The sequence below is a fragment of the Triticum urartu genome, chromosome 6A (assembly GCF_056163025.1).
Source record: "Triticum urartu cultivar PI428250 chromosome 6A, HENAU_Tu73, whole genome shotgun sequence".
In the NCBI taxonomy this organism is placed as follows: Eukaryota; Viridiplantae; Streptophyta; class Magnoliopsida; order Poales; family Poaceae; genus Triticum; species Triticum urartu.
The window spans coordinates 554,222,811-554,237,156 of record NC_141878.1 but is presented as its reverse complement, the minus strand read 5'-3'; the positions used below and the strand labels follow the sequence as shown (position 1 = coordinate 554,237,156).

General features: G+C 46.8%; 1 protein-coding gene across 1 annotated transcript; it reads left to right on the top strand.

Annotated features, from left to right (window-relative positions):
- The first annotated feature begins 1,979 nt into the window (after window positions 1-1,979).
- Window positions 1,980-4,258, top strand: LOC147966266 (protein FAR1-RELATED SEQUENCE 5-like). Its single transcript, XM_087530770.1, has 3 exons — window positions 1,980-2,245; window positions 2,381-2,848; window positions 3,529-4,258. Exons 1-3 carry the CDS (start codon window positions 1,980-1,982, stop codon window positions 4,256-4,258), a joined length of 1,464 nt encoding a protein of 487 aa, XP_087386896.1.
- The last annotated feature ends 10,088 nt before the right edge of the window (window positions 4,259-14,346 follow it).

Here is a 14,346-nt window from a genome sequence, read left to right as displayed (position 1 = left end):
CAACTAGCTAATATGGTTAATCAAGGTAACGCATACGAAAAAGAACACATACTGGTCTGGACATGAAAAATAAATTTGCAAAGGTTGGCAAAAGACTCACGAGTTATGTCGGGGGAAAACGCAGAGCCTTCATGCAGCACGTGGCAGCAGGCAGCACCCATGTACCTGCCATCGACGTCATACACAGGTGAGTCCATAAAAAGTGAAGTTGCGGACGGTGAATTAGCACAAGGAGCATAGTTGACAAACTGCAGTTGCCATGACTGAACAACTGCTATTGCCATGAATGAATAACTGCAGTTGTCATCCCTGGACAACTGTTGTTGCCCTCCCTTGACAACTGTAGTTGCCATGGAGGAACAACTGCAGTTGCCATGCCAGGACAACTGCAGTTGCCATGCCAGCACAAACTGCAGTTGCCATGTATTGACCAACTACTACGATGCTTACAAGTTATTACGGTGGTGATACCCCGGCAAACGTCTCATGGCAAGCTTCACAGATTGCAGATAGAGCATGTCAATTTGGTGTGATAGACCACACAGGATGGGCACATGCAGCACAACAAGGTAAGGAAAAAATTGGACCATAAAAAGAGCACTACATTTGTTTTTGTGGCAAATAGCACGTGACGAAAAAAGAAGATTGTATCAGTGATGGTGGACAAAAATCAAGCATAAAACGCTAACAAGTGGTTGTGTGCAAATGAGTCATATATTGTCTTCGGAAATTTGCCAACTGCTAGAAGCATGTGTGCAGCACTAATGGTTGATCGCATTTGCCTAGTGAGCTCAAGCCTAGAATGCAAAGTTTTGATGCTAGAATACACTGGTTGCCATGTATTGGTAGCAGTATTTGCCATGTATGCAGGACTGCAGCTGCCATGCATATAGAATCCAAGTTTTCGTACTAAAAAGGAGCTGGTTGTCGTGCATTGGCAAACAGCAGTTGCCATGTTTGTTGGACTGTAGCTGCCATGACTGGACAACTACAGTTGCCATGCATGTCCACACGCAGACTCACGACTTGCTGTTTGAATGATGTCATGCCAAATCACTTGAAGTTGATGTGATCCGTTACAAATAAACATGTTATTCAAGCAAAATCTTACGCCCGTACCTGTTTTTTCTATTACAGGGCCTACAACTACAGTGAACAGCGGCGGGGGGACATCTACTACGGGGAGCTCTGAGTGCACGGATGACGCGTTCCACCAGCTAGCCAACAATCATGCCGCAAGCAATGTTGAGTAAGAGTCGGAAATGGCAATCATTCCAGCAATGTCGACAGGCACCCCTTTGAACACAAGCACTGGCAACACTCAAGTAGATGAAACTGCCGCCGATACTGAAGTGAATGATGAAACTAATGACGAAGCACAAGGGGATGAAGATGGTGGGCAATCGGAGATCATGGTACCTTAGCCACCGTACGTTGGGCAGAGATTTGAATCGTTCGCAGAAGCAAAGGAAATCTACCAGACATATGCAAAGTTTCATGGGTTTGCGGTCAACACCGAATACCATAGGAAAATTAAGAAAACTAACGAGTACAGCAGAGGTGAGATGAGGTGCGACAAGGCATGAAGGAACAAGAAGGGGAAAGGTGTTGAGCCTGTAGTTCCGGAACGAAAGAGAGGTATCATTCTCAAGACCGAATGCCCTGTCCGGTGTAAGCTAAACGTAGATGGAGCACAGTGGGTGGTCACTGAATATTTTAACGAGCACAACCACAAACTCATAAAGAAGTTCGACCTGGTGAAATTTCTGACCGTCCACAGAGGATTCACCCCCCTCGAGAAGAAATTCATAAAGCTGCTACATGATTGTAACGTTGGTCCATCAAGAATGGTCTAGATACTATCACTCATCCACGGCAAAAACGGGACTCTGAGTAGCATGCCCTACATACCAGCTGACGTCACAAACCTAAAGGCAAAGTACCATAGAGAGAGCAAGTTGGCTGACATAGAGGCCACAATGGCCTACTTCGATGAGAAAGCGAAGGAAGATCCAGATTTCTTCTACAGGATAAGGTTGGACGATGAGGACCATGTCAGGAGCATGTATTGGGTGGATGGTGCTGCAAGGAGAGCCTACAAATATTTCCGAGATTGCATTTCATTCGACGCGACGTATCTCACTAATATGTACAAGATGCCATGCGCTACATTCATAGGAATAAATAACCACAATCAGTCATTGCAGTTCGGATGCGGGCTCGTTCGGAACGAAGACACGGATGGGTATGTTAGGCTGTTCAAGACCTTCTTGGAGTGCATGGATGGACTTGCTCCGATGAACATAATAACAGAGTAGGATTTTAGCATGCATGCAGGCATAGATGAGGTCTTTCCGTTGGCAGTGCACAGGCACTGTAGGTGGCACATTATAAAGAAGGCTGAGGAGACGCTAGGACCGTTCTTTGCTGACCGTCCAAAGCTGCACAAGGCATACGAGCTGTGCGTGGACCACAGCTTGACGGTGGAGGAGTTTGAAAGGAGCTGGATGGCCATGATTGAAACATATCAAGTCCCAGACAACGAGACTCTTGTTAATCTGTGGGAGAAGCGAATGTACTGGGTGCCGGCCTACTTCATGCAGTGCTTCTTCCCGTTTCTGCAGACTACGCAGCGCAGCGAGGGGTTCAATGCTGTTTTGAAGCGGTACGTGAGCCCTGGCAACTCATTGCTACAGTTTGCCAAGCAGTACACAGCTTTGCAACAAAAAATACTGGGATCTGAGCTACAGCAAGAAGCGAACACCGCGCTAAAGCAGCCAAAATTGCTAACGTATTTACCGATGGAGAGGCAAATGAGCAAGATATACACCAACAAGATCTTTAACAAGTAAGTCAGTTGTGTTACGGTCGTATTTGCGCAAAGCACGAATGTAGTAGGTGCCATATAGAATGCAATGCAGTTGCCATGATATGTGGTTGCCATGTTTAATGAAATACTGTTTGCCATGCTTACTCAGCTGCAGTTGCCATGTTCAATGGAAATTCTATTTGCCATGCTTACCCGGATGCAGTTTCCATGTTCAATGAAATGCAGTTGCCATGTTTTAGTGCACTGTACTTCCATTGGGCATGTTGGTATGCAAATACCAATGTCAACTAAAAAAATGTTATGTTGTTGCCATATCTACTGAAATGCAATTGTCATGTTTACTAAAATGCAACTGCCATGTTTGCTGAAATGCAATTGCCATTGTTTACTCAACTGTAGTTGCCATGTTTAATAAAATGCAGTTGCCATGTTTTATGCAATGTGCTTCCATTGGGAATGTTGGTGTGGAAATGATGATGCCCAGTTGAAAAATGTTATGCAGTTGCCATGTCTAATGTACTACAGTTGCCATGTCTTATGTATTATATTTGCCATGTTCAAGGTGATATGTTTGCCATGTTCAATGTACTATAATTGCCATGTTCAAACAAAAATGTATTTCTATTTCCATGACAACATAAGGTGCTACAAAAAAAAGAGCGCACGATAGTTTAACAGAAAACACACAAAACTTGCAGATTCCAGGAAGAAATAAAGTGTGCCAGCATGTTCGCGGCTTTCCAGGTGGACGAACATACGTTCAAGGTGTGTTCTATTTTGGGCATGTCAGATTCAGAACCTGAAGACCCGGACAAAGGAAGGAACTACTTCGTGAAAGCCTCAATCGGCCAAGGAGAATACTACTGCCAATGCTGCAAGTTTGAACGGGACGACATTGTGTGCTATCACATACTAAAAGTAATTGACATGAACGTTGTGACACGGATGCCCCGCCATTTCATAAGGCGGCGATGGACTTGGGACGCTGACGACGCGTTGGCGCCGCAGACAACAAACACAGTTCTGGCTGTGCATGACGAGAGACCTGAGTCAACCATGGAAGCCGTGAGGCACGTTGTGCTGACAAAGAACTATGCTGAGCTAATTGATGAAGCGTTCAAGAGTGATGAGACAGCGAGAGTCACAGAAAAACACAGGAAGGCCCTGAAAAGAGAGCTTGATGAGATCAAGAAGAGGAAAGCTAAGGAAGCCTTACACAGGTTCCCCCGCACATCAAGTATGCCTTCGTCCACGGGGCCATCATCTGAAAACTCGGAGATAGGATCTGGAACAGCAAGCACACAAACCCAGTTCAGGAACCTGCCCCGTTCCATCACAAAGGGGCGTCCAAAAGAGATAAGGTACAAATCGGGATTGGAGATTCAAGCAAAACACAAGAAAATAAAGAAAGGGGTGGGCAATCCGTAAGCAAAATTGGGGCGCTGTGACATGGTCCTTGGGAACATTTTGTTTTGTAGCCTAGATGTTGTGAATTTTTTCTAGAAATGGGAGACTGACTCTTGAGGGGCATCAGAAGTTGCAGGAAAAATGCATTGAATGGGTAACTGCAGTTGCCATATTGTGTGTGCTTGATCTGCCATGTTATATGTGTTTAATCTGCCATGCTATTTTATACTAAATATGCCATGATATTTTATACCGAATCTATCATGGTAAATATACTGGGTCTATCATCTTGTTTATGTTGAATCTGCCGTGTTCTTTGTACTGAATCTGCCCTGTTAGCTGTACTGAAAAATGCCATGTTATTTGTAATGACTCTACAACACGTATATCTTCATGCTGTGTTGTGTGCAATATATGGGAAACAAAGTTGAAAAAGCGTAAAGTGCATCAACCGCAGAAAAAGGTTACGGCTACATGATCAAAACTACCATGGTAGCCGGTGCAGTTAGCAATGAAAAAGAAGAAGCAAAACAGCCGAATGAAAAAACGATGATGACTTTTAATAACCATGTCTGATGAACTACAGTTGCCATGTTTTAGAACATAGTGCACGCATTCGAAGCAGCAACCTGGTGGTGCAAACGATGAAACCACAAATAATAATGATAAACATAAAATGTATCTACTAACACGCCTAAAATAGGTTCACTTCCACACGAAATATTACAGAAAATATTCAAATGTCACTCACGAACCACCAATGCGTACTAGGCTACTCGGGGTTGCATTCATAGAATAGCACACGGACATTGTTTTTGAGAAGAACAAAAGGTAGTACCTTACATTCCTCGGCAACAGAATGTAAGGGATGCGTCCGGTGTGTAACGCCACGTGATCACTTGTACTTCTTGAAGACTTTCTTGACAGCTTCCTCCACGAACTCGCGTCCTCCGGACCGCTTGTTGAAATCTTCATTCATCAACCAGTTCCATGTGTACAATTTCCGGAGCTCAACAACCGTTGCAGCATTGACAGCGGGAACAAGTCTACCTTCCCACTTTGCAATGTATTCCAACATGTGAAAGCCACAGTCCATCCTTCACAAAGAAAAAGAGTCAGGTGAACTCGCAAAAAGGACAGACATATGGATGATAAAATTCAATTCATATGTAACACCAAAGAGGGGTGGGATTGATGTAAAATGGCACATGAAGGGGGGGGGTAGGAAATTACGTGTTCCCTTGTTTCGTAGTCGCCACGTACTCAATCGGGAAAATGACTGATCTGGACCTTTGAGTTTTCGTAGTGATGGTTCCATGTCTCTTTGACGTTGTTGATGAAGAATTCAGCATGCGAAGTAAGGTCTGCATCGGCTGCCGAACGCATTGAATCAAGCACCTCAAAGCGTTGGTTCTTCAGGTCAAGACAGATCGCGTAGTGGTGACCACACTTGTTGCCTGGGTCGTGTGGTGCAAGCTCCTGGAACATGGGGAACATGACCTACATGTAAAAGTGAAGAAAATGAGAAGCAACGTTCACATGAAGAACAACAGAGGGACAAAAAAATTAGAATCGCGTAGAATATTTAGTTATAGTGGGTAGTTGAAAGAAAGTTGTCGTCCATGTATGAACAAAATTTGCCGTGTATTTTACTTTGAAGTTGCCACATAGTTTGCACGGGATGCAAAAATCAAAAAGTCAGTTTGCACGGCAGCTGATGCCGCATGAAACATCTGCCACATAAACAGAGTGCAGATAATGACAAAAAACCATACCATGTGAAAAAAAGTGCAAACAGGAAAGGAGTACTCACATATTTCTTTAGTGTGAGCTTGAATTGTCTGTGTTGAGCAAAATTCTTCCTCGGGATTTTGTGGTGGAAGTCACCATCCCATATTTTGCAGGTCACACTGTAATGCATGATTGTTTTGTCGGGACACATATCCATATGCGTGTTGATGTAGTCAATCCCACATGCAACTACATTCTTCGACATTTTACCGTTTGGCCTCACGGACTCGGCAAGATCACCCAGGTCGACGTACGTCGCTTCGCATTGAATGACCTTGGTTCTGTCCAAACATGAGTTGTATGAAAATGATATAACATGAAAGAATCATGTCTACTAAGTAAAAAGGATGAACTAAAACGTAAGCGGATCATATATAGAAAGTAGAAAAAAATATGAATGGTAGAAAGAGCAAATCAAAATGTGGTCATTACGCTTTCATCTCCTTCATGTGCTTCCTGCTGACCCTCGCATTTCCAAATCGCTTGACAATATCGTACAGCTGGGTCTGTTCCTTTGTGGCCCTGACTTTGGGCTCGTAGTCTTCCGCGGGAGGTGGGTAAACTACCCTTTGCTGCCTCACAGAACCAGGGATGGCACTTCTAATGGTATCCTCAGATACCGTATCTGCAGGCACATTGGAACTTGATTGCCCCCGACCTCGTGAGGACCTCCTCTGTAATGTTGCCTCCGTCGATCCTACGGTAAGCTTCATCAAGTGACGGTGAAATCTTCTTAGGGGTGCCTGCAAGGATCAAAAAAGTGGATTAGGATACCTAGAAAACAAAAACAAATGGAATGTGAAAAAGATAGGCGGCTTGATGTGAAATGTAGGTACAAAAAGTAGGGAGTTGCCATGTGGAGGCAAATCTAGTTGCCATGTGTACTACATTGTAGTTGCCATGTGACAGCAACTACAGTTGCCATGTTGTGTCAACTCCAGTTGCCATGTGCTTGCCGAATGGAAAATGCAGCATGGAAACAAAAATACAGGTGACATGGTGTAGCAAATCCAGTTGCCATGTGTGTTGCACTGTAGTTGCCATGTGACAACAACTACAGTTGCCATGTTGAATCAACTTTAGTTGCCATGTGATTGCCGAATATAAAATGCAGCATGGCAACAAAAAATGTAGGTGACATGGTGCAGCAAATCCAGTTACCATGTCATCACATAACAGTTGCCATCACAAGTGAGAAACCCAAAAAAATGCTTGGGGCAAAAGTTAGACTACACAGATGTATACAAGAAAAATGATAAGCACATAAGAAAATTTACCTTGGACGATCGGCTCTGCGAACTTGACAGCCTTCCTGCCCTCGACCATTGGCTGCGCCATTATTGCGGGCATGCCTCCCGGGAAAGCAAAGGCAACTGGCATAGGATCTGGCACCACTGGTTGATCTTGACTGATGCCAAGGCTGAAGCTCGGTGGGGTGAAGGCCATTGGGTGCCTCTCATGCCTACTGGCCGGACCGCAAACAACTTACGGGGCAGAATCCAAGGGTGAAAGGTCAACAAACATATATGAATCGGCCGCTACAGAATGATCGGGCTTATTTGTAGGGCGGGGTGTGTTGTCAGCGGTATCAGTCACAACTTCCTTGACAATCTTCTTGTTTGGGCTGTAGGGGACACCAACATTGACTGGGAGCCTGCAAGTGCGCAGATTTAAGCTGGGGATTTCCATTGCGGGTAAAGGCGCGGTCTACTCTGGACGTTCACCTGCGTCACTCGTGCCCGGCTTGACACCTGCATCAGTTGTGCTCCGGTCTTCCGGTTTCTCCATCACATTGCTTTTGGCAGGTGGCGAGAACAGTGTGGACACAGGAACATAACCAGACTCATCTCTGCTGCTCCTAGCTACAGCTGGTGCGTTGGGTATGTCTGTTGATTTCTTGCGGGGGCTACGATGCCTCGGTGGAAGACCAGCACGCGAAACAGTCGCCTTAGCAGTATCTGCACCGATAGGAGCTGGAGCTGTTGTGCCAAGACTCTCACCTGCAGATGGCACATCATTATGAACTGCCTCCTCAGCCACTTTTGTCGTGGACACAGGAGTGCCACCACACGCGCGCTTGGAATCAGTGTCAGATGAGCGGGAATCTTCCTTGCTTAGCTTGGTCTCAGGAGCGTCCACTTCAACGCTTGCTGATGGGGTGGCATGGCTCACAACAGCATCCTTCATTGCCAGAAGAGTTGGCAATATTTCAGCTGTCCTGGCAGATACCGACTCGTCACTCCCCGATGTACGGATGCCTGTTGTTCTAACCTGCACATCTGCAACCGGCGGAGATGGTCGGCCACTTGCGTCAGAGTTAGTGGGAACAGTTGACGGTGCAGCAATAGTTTTGTCGACTGGCGCCTCATGAACATCTGAGTTGCCCCCTGTTGACAACTTGGAATGAAGGCATTCGAGTGGGTCCCTAATGATATGCTTGGCCCCGCGTGAAGTAGTCTTCTTCACCCTGCAAAAAAGAAAAGCATGTGAAAAAGGTATTAAAAATGAACAAAAAATATTTGCCATGGTATAAAATCTAAAAAAATGAAAAATAGGTGGAAAAGCTTGTAGTTGCCATGTAAGGGGAATATGAGTTGCCATGTGGCATAGTTAGCAGTTGCCATGCAAATCTAGCAAGAGTTTCCATGCTAGCCAACTTGAAGAATGATAAAAATGTCTGATCTGCCAGGAATGCAATTTCAAAACTAGGTATGGGATGAGCACACTAGCCAATGGAAAAGATGGCAGTTGCCATGTAGGTAAAATAAGAGTTGCCATTTGGCCTAGATAGTAGTTGCCATGTAAAAACAAGCAGGAATTGCCATGCAGTTAAAAAAGGAAGGAAATCATTTGAAAAAACAGCAGTTGCCCATGTGGGGACGATGACAGAAGCCCATGTGGCAAGCTGAACGGATGTATTCAAAAATCAAAAAATATAGCACTACGTCAATGAAAGCACATGGAAAACCTACTTCTTGACTGGCTTTCTCAGGTCTGACAGCACGACAGGATCCCCGGTGTTGGACGTCATCATACGAGGAGATGACCTGGTGGAAGGGGTGTCACCAGCAATGGGGGCACCTTTGTTCAACCGAGCAGAAACATGGGTTGACATTGGTGCCTGTTTCTTCGTAATTGCTCGTCCACCAGCTGTCGCCTCCCTACACGTATAAGATGGAGGAAACAAGAGGTGGCAATTGTCAGACAGCAAACTCGTTGCCGCGCTTAGCAATAACAAATGCAAAAAGGGATCAGTCTGTTCCAAAAATGTAGACAAAACAAAAAAATAAAATTAAAGTCGAACCTCCTCCTAGCAGCTACGGGATCGGTTCTAGACCTCTTGCCAGGAGAACCCTGCGCCACATCCTCTGGAGCCCTCCCCCTCTTTGATGGCAACACCCCCTCACCTCTCGCAGCCGTATGTTCTTTGACTTTCTCCGGTGGGGGGACATCTCGTGCATCCTTGCCCTTCTTACCACCTGCACGAACTTCAACGTGTTCATCATCATCGGTGTCCTGTTTCATGTTCTCCATGTCATCGTCGTCATCCTTGCTGAGACCAGCGTCACCATCTAGTTCATCTTGTGTGTTAGCAAGCTCTTGGGAACTGTTGTAGTCATACCGGCCACGGCAACCAGTTGGCCGATGTGTCCGTTCTGGGACAAATGTAGTGAACTGCCTCGCAACCGCGTCGCTGTCGGAGCCATTAAGGGACGTCCACCCCTCAACCAACTTCCCGAGCAAGCCGGTCATTCCGGATGCAAACTGCACAATTAGATGCTCAACAGGTGCCCTCGCCTGTGCACGAAACTGTTGGGGAACGTAGTAATTTCAAAAAAAATTCCTACGCACACGCAAGATCATGGTGATGCATAGCAACGAGAGGGGAGAGTGTTGTCCACGTACCCTCGTAGACCGAAAGCGGAAGCGTTAGCACAACGCGGTTGATGTAGTCGTACGTCTTCACGATCCGACCAATAAAGTACCGAACACACGGCACCTCCGAGTTCAGCACACGTTCAGCCCGATGACGTCCCTCTAACTCCGATCCAGCCGAGTGTTGAGGGAGAGTTTCGTCAGCACGACGGCGTGGTGGCGATGTTGATGTTCTACCGACGCAGGGCTTCGCCTAAGCACCGCTACAGTATTATCGAGGTGGACTATGGTGGAGGGGGGCACTGCACACGACTAAGAGACGATCAACTTGATCAACTTGTATGTCTAGAGGTGCCCCCCTGCCCCTGTATATAAAGGAGCAAGGGGGAGAGGTGTGGCCAGCCTTGGGGCGCGCCAGGAGGAGTCCTACTCCCACCGGGAGTAGGACTCCCCCCCTTTACTAGTTGGAATAGGACTTGGGAGGGGGGAAGAAGGAAAGAGGGGGCCGGCCCCCTTTGCCCTAAACCAATTCAGTTTGGGCCTTGGGGGCGCGCCCCACACTTCCCTTGCTTCCCTCCTTTTCCACTAAGGCCCATGTAGGCCCATCAAGCCCCCGGGGGGTTCCGGTAACCTCCCGGTACTCCGGTAAAATCCCGATTTCACCCGGAACACTTCCGATATCCAAACACAGGCTTCCAATATATCAATCTTCATGTCTCGACCATTTCGAGACTCCTCGTCATGTCCGTGATCACATCCGGGACTCCGAACAACCTTCGGTACATCAAAACATAAAACTCATAATATAACTGTCATCGTAGCGTTAAGCGTGCGGACCCTACGTGTAACGCCCTCGATGCGGCTATAGCTCCCACGTGTCGAGGCACGACTTAGAGACATAACCGCATTGAAAGCAATGTCGCAAGTCAGGCAATCATTACAACATCCCATGTAATATATAATAAAAGGGGGAGGAACATAGTTGGCTTACACTCGCCACGTCACATCAGAGTACATAAATAACATCCATCATGCAAACACTCATGGCCCGACTACGGCGCCAAAATAGAAGAAAACCCAACATGCGACAAGGCCCTGAATCGAACCCCAACTAGGCACCACTACTGATCATCGGGAAAGGAAACATAATAACGGTGAGAGTCCTTGTCGAACTCCCACTTGAGCTCGTACTCGTCATCTGGAGCGGAATCACCTGGACCTGCATCTGGAATTATAGTAATCTGTGAGCCACAGGGACTCAGCAATCTCGCACCCTCGCGATCAAGACTATTTAAGCTTATGGGAAGGATAAAGCAAATATAAGTGGAGCTGCAGCAAGCGACTAGCATATATGGTGGCTAACTTATTCGCAAAAGAGAGCGAGAAGAGGAGGCGAAGCGCGAGCGAGAAGCTAGAGGAACAACCTGCGCAAGCATTACTCCAACACCGTGTCCACTTCCCGGACTCCGCCGAGAAGAGGCCATCACGGTAACACACTCAGTTGATTCATTTTCAATTAGTTAGGGTTCAAGTTATCTACAACCGGACATTAACAAATTCCCATCTGCCCATAACCGCGGGCACGGCTTTCGAAAGTTCAATCCCTGCAGGGGAGTCCCAACTTAGCCCATGACAAGCTCTCACGGTCAACGAAGGAATAGACCTCCACCCGAGACACACCGATCAGACTCGGCAACCCGGTACAACAAGACAATTCGACAGGTTAAAACAAGACCAGCAACACCGCCCGAATGTGCCGACAAATCCTGATAGGAGCTGCACATATCTCTTTCTCAGGGCACACTCAGATGAGACATCCTACGGGTAAAACCAACCCTCAAGTTGCCCCGAGGTGGCCCCGCAGTCTACTCGGTCGGACCAACACTCAGAGGGAGCACTGGCCTGTGGGGGGGCTAAAATAAGATGACCCTTGAGTCTGCAGAACCTAAGGGAAAGAAAAGTCTAGGTGGAAAATGGTAAGACCAAAGTTGGGCATTGCTGGAAAAGCTTTAATCAAGGCGAAATAGCAAGGGGTTCCCATTATAACCCAACCGCGCAAGGAACGCAAAATCCGGGAACATAACACTGATATGACGGAAACTAGGGCGGCAAGAGTGGAACAAAACACTAGGCGAGAGGCCGAGCCTTCCACCCTTTACCAAGTATATAGATGCATTAAGATAACATAGCAATATAATGATATCCCAACAAGTAAATAAAATATGTTCCAACAAGGAACGGCCTCCAATCTTCACCTGCAACTAGCAACGCTATAAGAGGGGCTGAGCAAAGCGGTAACATAGCCAATCAACGGTTTGCTAGGACATGGTGGGTTAGAGGTTGACATGGCAATTTGGGAGGCTGACAAGCAAAAGGTAGGCATCGTAGCATTGGCATAGCAAGAGCGAGCAAACTAGCATAGCAAAGATAGTAGTGATTTCGAGGGTATGATCATCTTGCCTGCACAGTTGTCAGAGTTGACTGGATCCTCACAAGCAAACTCAACGGGCTCCTCGGTAGCGAACTCGTCTCCCGGCTCTACCCAACAAGACAAACAAGCAACAAGGATACAATCAACCACGTGCAAGACCAAGCAATATGATGAAATGATGATATGCTATGCGGGGTGCGATGCGGGATATAAAATGCAAGATATGATAGGAAATGCATGAACCTGACCTCAACTTGGAATTCCAAGGGTGCCACTGGAAAGATGAGATGAAATCGCTTGAAAACGATATAAAGATCATTGGAGTCGGAGTTACGGTTTGGAAATGGCAAGCGTTTCAAAATTGACACCGGTCTGCGATTTACAGCAAGTAGGCATCTAAATGCAACGAAATGAACATGCTACAGCCACCAAACATGACAACAAAATACATGGCAGGGATTCACACAAGATGCTTAACAAAAGACTAGCACTGAGCCACGGTCAATTCATCCATTATGAGGTTCAAACAAGCATGGCAAAAACGCAAATGCAAAACAGATTCCAGACTTGGTGAAATAAACACTAGTCTGAAATTTCAGATTACGATGCTCTCTTCGGAGCAGAAAAACAATGTGATACAAGACCTGAACATGACAAGTAAGAACATGGCATGGAGCTACTCAACAAGCTTAACAAAAGACCCAAAGTGACCTGGGGCCAAAAGGGTTCACAAAATCTACTAACGGGCACACGAACATAGCTAAAACACAATCAGTTTTCAGACTTTGTGAAAACTGAGACATGTTGAAATATAACTCACGAAGGCATGTAAACGAGGTCGATGCACTCAGTACGGTGCAAGTCATGGCAAGGAAAGCATACATCCATTAAGAAGGCACAAAATACAAGCTAGACATGGCAAGAACAATGGCTTAGCATGCACGGATCAACTACAATAGCATCGGCAAAATCGCAAACGAGTTGACGATCTGCCCAGATTCACAACGAAGCAAAAGTAGAGCTTGATTAACTCAAGCTAGGGTGCTCCATAATTGCAAACAAAGACATGGATGGATAGAGCATAACATGGTCAACAGAACTCCTTTAGTGATCATCCTCAAAAGAGGCACGGATCACTAGGAAACAAGCTGAACATATGGCATCGTGAACTAAATAATCCCAGACTTAGTGAAAACAACTAAGTCTCTAAAAACAGATTTCCCGGGTGCCTCACTTTGCAAGCTTGCACAAGTCACCACACACATCCTAAAAACGCATGGGTTGCACCTCTGGAAAGAAGACAAAATGCTTAACAAAACATATGAAGGACTCACAGGCATAGCATGCACACAATAATCATGGCAAAAATGACAAAAGTCTAAGATGAACTAACGGATCTGACATTTAACTCACGAAGCCTCCTTCTAGCAGCATTTTGGGCATCAAGATGAGCTCAAATGAAAATGATGCAATGGAATCAAATGATGTACTCGTCGAGACGAACATTTTGATATACTATATGTCCAAAACGGAGCTATGGATGCGGAGATATCACTGGTCAAAGTATGCACAAAAATTTAGGGTTAGGGACGAAAAAGTCAACCGAGATGAATTTCTCAGATCTGGATCCAGATCCGCACGCTTCCCGATGCACGCCGGAGTTACTATAGCAGCTCACCGGACTTGACGGGGGAGAAGGCCAGCGTGGGAGGAGGAGGAAGAGGACGGCGGGGCCCGGCCGGATCCAGCAATGGCCGGCGGTGCGAGGTCGGTGGCGGCCGGGCTCGGCGCCGAGCGGTGCGGCGGCGATGGTGGCGGCGAGCGGCGGTCGCCGGAGAAGAAGGGCGCGGCGGCGCCCACGGTGGCGGGTGGTGGCTCCGGCCACCGGAGAAGAACGGCGCGGGCGAGGTGCTGGCCTCGGGCCTGGTCGGGCGAAGGAGAGGGCCGGCCCCGGGCCTTGCGGGCTGGCGGCTGGGAGGCGGCGGGGATGTGGTCCGCCCGCCACATGGCG